Source organism: Pelophylax lessonae (assembly GCF_965119305.1).
Source record: "Pelophylax lessonae genome assembly, chromosome: 5".
NCBI lineage: Eukaryota > Metazoa > Chordata > Amphibia > Anura > Ranidae > Pelophylax > Pelophylax lessonae.
In genome coordinates, this window is record NC_138772.1 from 398,829,532 (window position 1) to 398,841,731 (window position 12,200).

General features: G+C 41.7%; 1 protein-coding gene across 1 annotated transcript in view; it reads right to left on the reverse strand.

Moving 5' to 3' along the window:
* ABHD3 (abhydrolase domain containing 3, phospholipase) overlaps positions 1 to 12,200 on the reverse strand; it is a 124,465-nt gene that overhangs the window by 61,559 nt on the left and 50,706 nt on the right. Inside the window, exon 4 of the mRNA XM_082257285.1 lies at positions 1,334 to 1,379. Coding sequence (XP_082113411.1) covers positions 1,334 to 1,379 — 46 coding nt within the window. The remainder of the gene's footprint in view (positions 1 to 1,333; positions 1,380 to 12,200) is intronic.

Genomic DNA, 12,200 nt, shown 5'->3' on the forward strand with positions numbered 1-12,200 from the left:
AATGTATGCCGGTGTAAACAGACACATGTCCGTTTACACCCGCCACTTTACAGAGGACCAGAAGCCATCTGAAAAGTTATGTACTGTGTCTGATTTTTCTTTATACAAGTCAATGGGGTTTATTTACTAAAGGCAAATCCACTCTGCACTACAAGTGCACTGCAAGTGCACTTGGAACTGCAGTCGCTGTAGATCCGAGGGGGACATGCAAGTAAATCAAAAAACAGCATTTTTGCTTGCACGTGATTGGATGATAGAAATCAGCAAAACTTCCCCTCATTTAAAGCGGAGTTCCACCCAAAAGTGGAACTTCCGCTCATTTGCTTCCTCCCCCCCTCCGGTGCCACATTTGGCACTTTTCAGAGGGGAGGGGGGAATGGGTACCTGTTTTTGACAGGTACCCTTCCCCACTTCCGGGAGACGACACCGTGGCGCCATCCCTCGGAAGTTTGGCTTCCTCCTCCTTCCCCTGCCGTCGAGTTAATCCAAATGCACAGTGCACTTCGCGCATGCGCATTAGGCCGCAAGGCTTCACTGCTGGGTTCCCTCACCGGCAATAGTGGTGGCAGCACCCGACAGCTAATGGAAACATCGGCTGCGGTGCCGACATCGCTTGACTCCAGGACAGGTAAGTGTCCTAATATTAAAAGTCAGCAGCTACAGTATGTGTAGCTGCTGACTTTTAATTTTTGGAGGGGGAGGGGGGTGAGGCTTGAACACCGCTTTAAGATCTTCCCTTCAGATCTACAGGACTGCACTTCCAAGTGCACTTATAGTGCACAGTGGATTTGCCTTTAGTAAATCAACCCCAACTCAAAGAAGCTTGAAGAAGGTCAAAGACAAACCAAAGCAACTCAGAAGCACATAAAAGCATAATGAATTTGACTTTCTTGCTTGAGTTTGATGTCTGTGTACATGAGCCATAGCCCTTTACAGCACAAAGGGGCATTGATGAAGTAGTGGTTGAGCAGATCTGTGGACAATAGGGCAGAACTCATCCTATTCTGCTTCGATTAGACAGACTTGATACCCCTTGAATTACTCAGAAAAGCGCTCAAATTAACCAGTAGAGAAAGTAATGAAAACATCTCCTCTCTCTACTTTTTTTTTATTCCGTAATAACCATACTGATAAAGCACAGGTTAATACCGTATGTGTAATACATTTTCTGTTGCAGCAATAGGTTCCCTACCATGGAAAGGAGATACATTGCGGTATGGCATATTTTAGCTTCTAAAAATCACTACAAATGTTATTTTCTTCTCACCTATGCTAAATAAAGAAAAAAGTACAGCAGAAGAGATGGGTTTTTATAGGTTCTTTTGCAACTTACCAAAAGATCTTCGCCAGCAACACCTCGATTATTGAAAACGACACACCTAAAACAAAAAAAATATATGTTTTTAGACGATAAACCAGTTAGGAGTAGCTAAGAAAGTTCAGATATTCCTTCAATGATTTATTACAACCTGAGCAAGGAAAAGCACAAGTCTTGTTTAGAGCAGTACATTTTGATATCTCATTTTTGTCCCAACTCAGATTTACAAATTGAGTGTTAAAATAAAGTGTATATAAAAACGCAAACTATTTATTTTCTTATTTTGGATAAAGTAGAGGAGTATTAAAACCCCTTTCATGTCCTAATTGCTAGCTATGTCCCCTCTGCTATGATTCACGCTCTTTTTTAGTCCTGGTGACCATTGTCCCTGGGAGGGAAAGTAAGCAAAAAAAAAAAATTTTACAGTTGTCACCAACAATGGCATATAAATCTTTTAATGAGGACACCTGGTCCAGTGATAAAAGCAGATGGCTGAGCTGCAGTTTTACCTCCTCCCCTACTGCCCACCTAAACAAAGCAATGTAGCCAATCAGGGCTGTACATATACAGTGACAAAATGTAACTATCTTATTCGGCAGGTGGTAACGCTGCTGAACCCAAACCCTTCAAGTGAATAGGGCTTCACCACAAACACATGTAATGCAAAAAGGATTTAATGTTAAAAAATGATAAAGGTTTTGCACTTAAGAGGCTACAAACTTGCATTTTTCATAGTCTACTGGGCAAGTCAATCATGGATAAAGTCCTGTGTATTCTGGTAAATCAAAGACGCAATACCAACAGGCATTGCCAAGCTGTAGTTTCTAGAGCAACTTAAATACTTGCATGTACTAAAAGAGGTATAGACTTAAGAAAGAGGGGAACTATCGTGTCCCCTTTACAAACATTAGTTAGATAGTTAGACCACATTTTCAACTGGAGACCAGTTTTTTAATATTGTGGAATTGAAGAGAGTGCCGAGAAGGGCAACTTAACTAATAAGGGGCATAGAGGACTTCAGCAATGAAGAAATATGAACTGCAGAGGATTTATTTACCCATTAGAAGAGGAAATTAAGAGGGGGATAAGATCACCTTGTATAAATACATAAATGGTCTATAAAGTAAATTTTTGTAAAATTGTCCAGTTAAAAGTCATTGCAAATTAAAGGGGCACGCTTTACTCCTGGAAGAAGAGAAGTTAAGAGCTGTTAATGTGGACTAGACTTTCACAGGAGCTAGTTCTAGCCAGGTCTACAGAAAAGCTAAAATGTGTTTCTAAATGGACAAAATAATAAATTTATATTTCTAAAAACTAACACTGTAGATTGTTGATCCAGGAAGTATCTGATTGCCTTTTTTCCCTGTTGGAACAATTTGGACCATGTTTTATGAGGGCGTTTTGCCGTCCTCTGGATCAGTTTTAGGGTTTTAAGGATGCAGGAGTTTCATTTTTGTATTTTTGTCTTTTTGTTAAGCTTGATGGGTGTGTTTTTTTTTCTAGGCTGAATATTTAACAATGAACAACTCGCTGCTAAGCAGATGGAACATAAGGTATTAAGTTACCCATACATACAGGTAGAAATTAAAAGTAGAATACTGAAATAACAACCATAAAGAAAAACAAACAATAATAGTTTAGGGTCAATTTTATGGTAATTTTTTTTCTAAGCTTAAAGGTTTTCAAATTGTTACATCTTTTTTGTCAATACATGTTTACAATCTTTGTTTTGAATGTACACATTTATTACATGGCAAATGATTCTCAGAGCACTATGGGTTATCTAAAGACATCTCAAGCAGTTTCAGCCTGCCCTATTAGTTCACCTTGGACTGAGCTATCCAATAAAGTAAAGGTCACTGCAATGAGCCATTTAACAATTTGCTTACAATTTAAGTTGAGCTATTGGACTTCTTTTTACAGCAAAGGTGATGATGAAACATAGCTTAACACAAATGATTCTAAAAGGAGACTAGAGATCTATCTGTTGGCTGTAAAGATTAATGCTAAATATTCATATGCAACACTGAATAGTCACCAAACTCAAATTTGTTTAAGTTGTTAAGAAAATAAATACAAAACCATAATAGATTTTCTTTGAGAATTAGGAGATCAATATGTTGAGTTGGAAATGGTCTATGCTCATTTGACATGTGGATGTACATGTCACATAAATGTCTATCATTCAAAGTGTAGCACTGTCCCCTTGAGGACTGCTGTATTTTCACACTTTCTGGTCCCCCTGGGTTACCATTAACAACTCCGACATTCACAGTCTATCACTTTACTTCTTGGCTCAGTCAATAATTTATCCAGGGGTATGTTGTTGGTTTTTTTTTTTTTTTTAAATTAGGGATGGGAGAAGGGATTAGTGGGATAGTCCAGGTAAACTATGCACAAAGTTTGGAGGACATCTATCTGTTGATACAGCCAGGCTGTTGATCCACCTTGCCACTTAGGTGGATTTAGAGTTAAGTCTCTTTCCAGATGACTTGATGAACTAAAGCATGGGTGTCCAACCTGCAGCTCTCCACATGTTGCGGAACTACAGGACCCATGAGGCATTAGAAGGAAAGTCCAGTGAGGCATTGCAAAGTTGACAGTTGCAAGCATGACTCCCAAAGACAGAGGCATGATGGGACTTGTAGTTCCGCAACAGCTGGAGGGCCAAAGGTTGGACACCTATGAACTAAAGGTATCTTCAGGACATTCTCCTAGTACCCTCTTTCTTGACCACAGACACCCGTCCACTGACTATCCTACTCCGGGATGGCCCCCCTCAGGTCAGGCCCCTTGACACGATCTCCTGTACTCATAATACTGTTTTTCTAGGGTCTCCAGTGTTTCCCTCTCAGTCAGCTTTCCTGGACCTCTAGGTTCAGCTCCATTCCCCTGGCCCTCAGAACGACCTCCTGAGGCTGTGTGCCACTGCTACAGAGGAGAAGGCAGCTGCCACCCTCCCTCCGGGACTCTGCTCACCAGCCAAAGCCCCGGCAGCACATGTGCTCCTGGTTTTTATATAGTATCCCAGAATGCCTTGAGACAGCTAGTCTCTGCCAATCACCAGGACTGTATCAAAGCCTATGTATCCATTGGTCAGGTTTCATCCTACTATCCAACATGCCTCCCTATTGGACCAGTGTGAAACACTCTCTAGACTCAATGAATCACATACTGAGCACACTGAGCAGACCTCACTAACAGATCCTGCTCTCTGCTAGATAGAAAACAATACAGATTTGCCTGCTGCTCCTCTGATAGGCAGGCAGAACCAAAAACAATACTCTCTCACTAGCACCTACCATGAGGATGCTACAGAAGCATTACCTATTGATCAATAATTGTAATGGCTCAATAGATGCTCGCACGATAGTTCCCCCCCCCCCCCCCCACCCCAAGGACACTGAAAAAGCTGCAGACTTTCCTAGTGCACTTTTATCATATCAAAGGCTTTTAATATTGTGTGAGCCAGTTGCTTGATAAGGTGCTGCGGATCAAATTTATTTAAGGAGCTAACAAATTATATAGTAATAACTGACTCCAGGCAATAGATTACAATGTCTGAAAAACTGACTACATTGTAAGAAACAATCTTACAAGTTGGCAGAAAAGACATTCACTGAATCATAAGGCAATGATTGTCCCTGAAAGGTGCCAAAAAATGAAGAGGTTGGATATCACTGCACCATCTGCTATGTGGGAGTATTACTTGATTTGCCAACTTCTATTCTCCATATTAGGGAGCTTTAAAGGACTTAAAAAAAAATAAGATCTCCAGACTGGAAAGAGGCAAGTGTAACAATGGCCTTTAGCTGTGCTTCAGTTGCAATGTCTAGTGCTTTTGCACTGTTCATGCTTCTCTGTAGGCAGTTGCTTGATTGGGAAATCCCCAAAGACAACCATGGTGGTGCTGTCAACTAACCATGCTGGCTGCTGAAATTTGTCTCAGTTACTGCAGCTAGGTCTGTATGTAATGAGCAAATGTCTGTGCCTTTCCTTCTTTAAAGCGAAACTTTACCCAAAACAACTTGATAAAAAATAATGTTTTTCAGTAAGGAAGCTACATTCCACATTAATAATTATACTAACAAAATTAGTGTGTGCTGTAAATTGCCTCCAGCATTGTTTCTGTTTCCTATGCTAGAGTCTGCCATTTTGCTGAAGCCCAGAGCCCCTGAGCTGCAGTAAATATTTAGGCTGTCAGCAGATCAACTTCTACATTTTCAGCATAGTGCTGAAAAATAGGGAGCAACTGAGCATGGGTGAGACAGTGTGTATAGGGGTTCAGAAGGGTTTCTGAGGGGAGAGATGAGTCCTAGGGGGATTGGGTTTTTATCACTAGCATTTTCATATTTATATGCCCCAATGATTTATAAAGATATTTGGTAGCCTTTGTAGGTGCTTTATACTTTGTCTCTTTTTTTTCTTTTTGAGACTGGATACTGGATTTTAAACCGTATAGGCACTTATTTCAAATGTTTTACATAGCTACAAGAGGGGCCAGCACGAAGTGATCTAGCAGGAAATATTTTTTTTGACTAAAGTTCCAATTTAAAGCAAAGCCATAGAGGACAAAACAACACATTTGCTCTGTTGTGCCCCTCCCCAGCATGCCATCCTCAGCTTTCCCTCACACCCCCTACTGCTCCATTTAGCTGCCGTAAGTAAAGAAAATACCCAGTACTTACTGATATGGAGGAGCATGTTACTTACTCTATGTAACAATGCTGGGCCAATCACTAAGCACCAGTGTTGTAACATTGGTAGACTACAAAGGCCTGGGCAGGGTACGAAATCTGTAGATTGGCTTCTTCTAATCCTAGCAGCTGAAAAGAGCATAAGGGAGGAAAGGAAATGCTTGTTTATGCTGCTGGAAGAGGGAGGGATTAAAGTACACCTGTGCTTTACACTTTAAAGGCAAAGCACGTTATCAGGAGCTGGAACACCTGCTGGTGGCACTGTATTTACTGGACTAGAAGGTTGCAATTCCAGGGTCCACAAGCAAGTGTTTCCAAGGAGCCAACAGATCTCAGCAATTAGTTGTCATCTGATGCTGGCTGCTCAGAGGGTATTTAGTCCCTACTCTCTCTTCATCCTGAGCCTTATTTCCAATACTGATCCAGTTCCTGCCCTGCAACACTATCCTTTGCCCTGCTTCCTTTTACCTGCTCCCCTTGTTGCTGATTCCAGTTCTGGCCCCTTTCTGACTGTTCCTTACACCTCCAGTTTCACCCTGTTGATCTGTGTTCCCCATTTTGTATATATTGTGTTATGGTTAGTTTACTAGTAGAGTATTTTGTTACTTGGTTTATTATTAACTTATATTCTCATGTTTGCTGTGTATTCTGTTTGTCGGTGTTCGGGTGTGTTTTGTTTCACTACAGTATTAATGAACTACCTTTATTATTCACAGTCTGATTTTAGTTTCCTTAATGCAGCTACACAGACCTGGTCATCCGTGCTCTCGGTATTCCTGACACACATTGCTTATTTTCGAGTGTACAATTCTCATAACTAGTCATAAAAGTAAGTTGATGTGAAAGCAGACACCCGGAGGTACATGTAAAAACCAACCGGCTTTATATTCCTGCTTGCACCATCAGTAATCCCCCACCAAACCCATTTGTAAGTTTAAAAACAATTTCCATTTCAGAAATTTTACATTATTTTTTACTTTACTTTTACTTTACTATACCTCCATCCCCTCATCCCCCTTTTACCTTAACCTCTGGCATCCCTTACCTTGTCCTTCCAACTATAGAAAGTAAAACCTAAACTCTAGGATAAGCAAATACTGTCTAAATACAAAAGGCACATGTATTCTTACTTGAAACGTGGTGTGCTTTGTGTATTTCTTTCAGATCTCTGCAGTAATCCAGTCAGTGCTGATCTCAATCCTTGTACAAAATACGGTAAGTTGTTTTGTACCTGCACCCCCTCCTGTACTTTCCGCAGGCAGCCTGTACAGCACAGCAATGACATCACCACTACTTTTACAAGTTAAAAGTTGAGTTTGCAAAGGCGTTTGGTGCACACAAAGTTGACTTTTATTCTTTGTGGAGATTGAAAATATTTTAGCTTGAAGTTCAACTTTAAAAAAACATAATACTCTGTTCACTCTCACAATCAACATGAAGTATTTTTAATCCCTAAGCTGCTAGTATCAGAAAATAGATAGGAAAGTATGTCACATTTAAGGCAAATTATATCATACATCCCAGGAGTCTTCAGGAGGATCATGCCCTCCTGCCTGCATGTCTGAGCTAAGGATGGATGAATTCCAGGAAGTAAATGCTACATGAATCATCTGCCTTTACTCAAGATGGCCATAGCCAGAAATGTTAGGGGGGGGGGGGGGTTCAAAGTGATTTCTCAGCAAAGTAAACCATCGAGACATGGATGGATGGGTAAGTTTGCTTTGAATATTAAAAATGAATTAAATAGCTCTTTCGGTTTGTGGTGCTCCGATACAATGTAGTTTCACTTTCAGGAGTGTGTGTGCCTATATCTAATCATTAAGATGAGGTTGCAGGGAGTGCTTATGCTATATACATCCATGAATTTATATTTGATTGGTATAATGTTGCAGGCCTAGCTCTAACCCGTTCCCCAGCAGTTTTACATACGTTCCTTAGAGGTCATCCCACACTCAGGAGTGGGAAAGCCCCTTTATTGTGAAGAGGGCTTTAGTGAAGGCTTGGTGGCCTTGGTGGGCAAAGTCTTGTTCCAAAAGGAAGGGGTAAATTTAGATTTTAAAGTGAAGCCTGATTAGAGCAAACAGGTGCTCTGCATTTAGAGGAGCTGAGGGATCATGAGGAGGGGGTTTGGGACCTTCTGCTGTGGAAGTAAAACCTTCCTACCTGTGACCTCTTTGATGAATTGGTCAAGTGCCTCACCAAACATATGTCTTCCTTGGGAAGGCATACATTTAGGCGCCTTTGGCTGTCCAAGCTTTTTTTTTTTGAAACCAGTGAGTTTATTGAACAAAAAAACAGGATAGACATTGGTTACAGAAATTAGTGCAGCAAACACAAAATATGTCAACTAGGTCCATGCATGCAAACAAAATCAAAGCTATTTGTGTCATCAATACAAAGTAAGTTACATTTCAGGTACACATCACAGAAGGGAGGTGCTGTCACCCAAGGGGGCTCTAGCCAGGCTGTCCAAGCTTTTAGCCAAATGATTCTGCTCATGTGACTGGAGATTAAAGCCATTATGGAAATTTGTCTCATGACAAGTTTTAGGGCATCCACACAAGAAAAGAAGAGCAGAAGGCAAGTATTGTCATTGCTCTGTACCACCATGATCCTTAAATACAGGGTCTTGCTGGTTGATCATTCTACTAGTGCAGTTAGCTGCAGTTTGACATACTGAAATTGCAGCTAAAACTGGTTGCAGGGCTGGGCCTGCAAGATTAAAGACAGCCTTTAGGAGCCTCTCAAATTTTCTATCTGCAGTATCTTTGAAAGAGGGAAAATCTGCAATAGGAACAGTTAGATGTTTGTGTAGGACAAAGATGACAGGATCAACATAGCTCCATTCTTCGCAAACGCTTTTACTACTAGTAAAAAGGTTTAGCGAAGATTTTGGGGGGAGTGAAAATTTTTTCAGGAGTGACCCAAACATCATAGACTGCACATTCTGTTCTACATCTGTTCATGAACAGGGAATGTTCTGCAGGTCTCTTCGTACCCATGGGATATGGAGAATTAGGTTGCACAATGCCAAGGCTTTTGCAGACAGACAATGAGCTTTTCGATGTTTGCACGTTGCATTAGGCTCCCTCTTCAAAGTGGTGACAATCTAGTGAAAAAAAAATCTTCTGCAGCTTGCTCCAAAACTGCCTCAATAACGTCATCATTTACTTCTATGTTGGCTTTTCTAGAACCAGCATATCAGGATCCAACTCAGGTTGTGAAACAGGAAAAGAAGAGCTGTGCTGTTTTTGAGCCCTGGACAAAGATGTCAGTAATCTGTCTGTGGAAATGTGACATATATGCAGCTAGAATTGGATACTGAGACCAGTATAAGAGCTGGAATGCATAGAGGGTGTATCATCACTCTGAGGTTGAGTGTTGAGCGGGCCTTCGTCAGAGCGAATGTTTGCATTGACTCCCAAATTATGAATTGATTATCCATATAAAGTTCATACAAAACCCATACATGTACACCAACAAAGTGCAACTCTAAAGCCCCGTACACACGTACCGATTGTCGGCCGTAAATATTCGGCCGCTGACCGATCGGCCGATTGTAGGCTTGTTAGTATGATGCTTCCGACAGCGCATTTTCGGCCAAACAGAATCTGTCGTGCAGACTTTAAAATATTTGTTGGCCGTCACCAGAACGGCCGATTGTTCGCCAGTCAGTACAGATTTCGGCCGACAGACAGCAGATTAGCAAGACTGGGCATGCTCAGAAAAGAAAAAAGACAAAGAAAGTTAACCATCACATGACATCACTTCTGCAGTTGGCTGTTGTTGGCCGACAAAATTCGTGTGCAGTCTTTTGCAGTTTTCAACAGACACGACAGCCCTGGACAAAAGACGGCCGATCGTTCGGCCAACGATCAGTACGTGTGTACGTGGCTTAATTTAATTAATCTTCAACAAAGCGCAGCCTTCGGTCTGTTACAGGAAATCTTCTATCTCTTGTTTCCAAACAATTCCTTTCACCTGGTGTTATCCTTTACCTTGATGCATTGCAGCCCCCTTTGGGGAATTCACTCCACGAACTGTGTGGACCCCTTAAGCTAATATGCAGGTCAACAATGCTTGTGTGACTTACCTAGGGACAACAGTACCCCCATCCTCTCCTAATCTCTGTTTTCCTCTTCTCTTCTTTTATACAGTATATACACAGTGATGTTTCCATAATAAAGAGGGACTGACTCTGCGTAGTGCCATTGTGGTGTGTACTACCCTGACACAATGCTTCTATTCTTGGTGCTGGGCGAGCACCTTTAACATGTGTTTTGACATTTTTTTTGTAAAATTTTAACTCACTTACGAGTATGGCGGCACAGCGGCCTCTGATACGTGATCCAGCACTTCCAGGTAGGGGGAGCATGTGCCCGCCGCCCTGACTGTGCTGTGATTAGTCACAGTACAAGCCGATCAGCAGGTGCCAAGCAAAGATTGACCACCAGCACCCGCTGACCGGCTCCATCATTCAGGGAAGGGGGCTCTGTGTTGTACAACACAGAGCTCCAAATACTGACAGGCGATCTTGATGTTTTTTTATTCACTGCAAGGCAGGGAAAAAAAGCAAGATCGCATAGTAAAAGCACCACATAACACACACAATACACAAAGTTAGGCACATATTTAACCCCTTGATCGCCCCTAGATGTTAACCCTTTCCCAGCCAGTGTCATTAGTACAGTGACTGTGTATAGGATTAGCACTGATCACTGTATTAGTGTCACTCTTGAGGTCAGTGTCAGTTAGTGTACCCCCCAGCCAGCGTCAGCTGTCAGATTGCCTACCATACTATCAAAGTCCCACTATAAGTCGCTGATCAACACCATTACTAGTATTAAAAAAAATTAAAAAAATCCAGTAGCTATACCAGACAATATAATATTCATGCAAACCAAATAATATACACCTATTAGGATTTTCTTTTTACCAAAGACATGTAGCAGAATACATTTTGGACTAAATTCATGAAAAATAGGATTTTTTAAAATATTTTTTATTGGATATGTTTTAGAGCCGGGTCACACTATTGCGATGCGGGAAGGCTGCGAATTCGCAGCCTTTTCCCGCATCGCACACGCACCCCCGGCAGTTCACACTGCCATATGCGATCCGCTGGGGGTGTCAATGTAATCTTAACGACACCCCCAGTTTGATCGCATATCGCAGTGCGATCGTGCAGTTCGCACAGGATGGGATCGCACAAGTGTGAACCGCTGTGCGATCCGATCCTGATGCGGCTGCAAAAATGCCTCCTGTGCGTGTTTGCACCGAGTGCGATGCGAATTTAGCCATACAAACTGTATGGCTAAACTCGCACCGCACAGCTGATCGCATGTAATGTCGGAGCAGTGCGCTCCGACATTACATGCGAACCCGGCACTCGCATCAGTGTGAACCGGGTCTTATAGCAGAAAATTTTTCAAAAAACGTTTTTTTTCTTAATTTTCCGTAATTTTTTTCGTTTGTATCGCAAAAAATAAAAACCCAGTGGTGTGAAAAAAATTACATAAATTGTGTTTGGGTACAGTGTTGCATGACCGTGCAATTGCCAGTTAAAGTAGCGCAGTGCCAAATAGTAATAAATGCTCTGGTCATGAAGGGAGTAAAATCTTTTAGTGGTCAAGTGGCTAAACAGAGTTAAATAACAAAGTCAAATAAACAGACAGAGTTTGCTAAAGTTTGCAATGAGAGTACAAAGTTGACTTTAAAGATTCCAGCACTATTGACAGGGCCCAGGAGGTGTTTCTCTGCTAACGGAGGGGGTGGGAGCACTGAGCAGAAGAGCCGACAGTGATATGAGGGTGTAAAGATAAATGGGTGCAATGAGCCTGGTTATAGACAGATCAAAACTGGACTGGTTCAGCAGAGACTGGTCAAATATCAAACAATGTGTGGCAATCCTTGCTTGACAGAAGTTAAATTGTTAGAGCAACTTCTGTCAAAAGAACAAGTCGGAAAATGTTTGTCAATCAGCAGCTGCAGCCATTAATCAGTGTATTTGGACAGCTCTGGGTCCTGCTGTCAGAGTACAGTGTTTGCAGGGGAAAACCTCAAATGTTTGAGGAGGTCCAGCCCACCCATGAAAAAAATTGAAAGCCAGAAGCTACAAATACTGTAGCTGCTGTCTTTTAATATTAGGACACCTACCTGTCCTGAAATCCAGCGATGTCGGCACC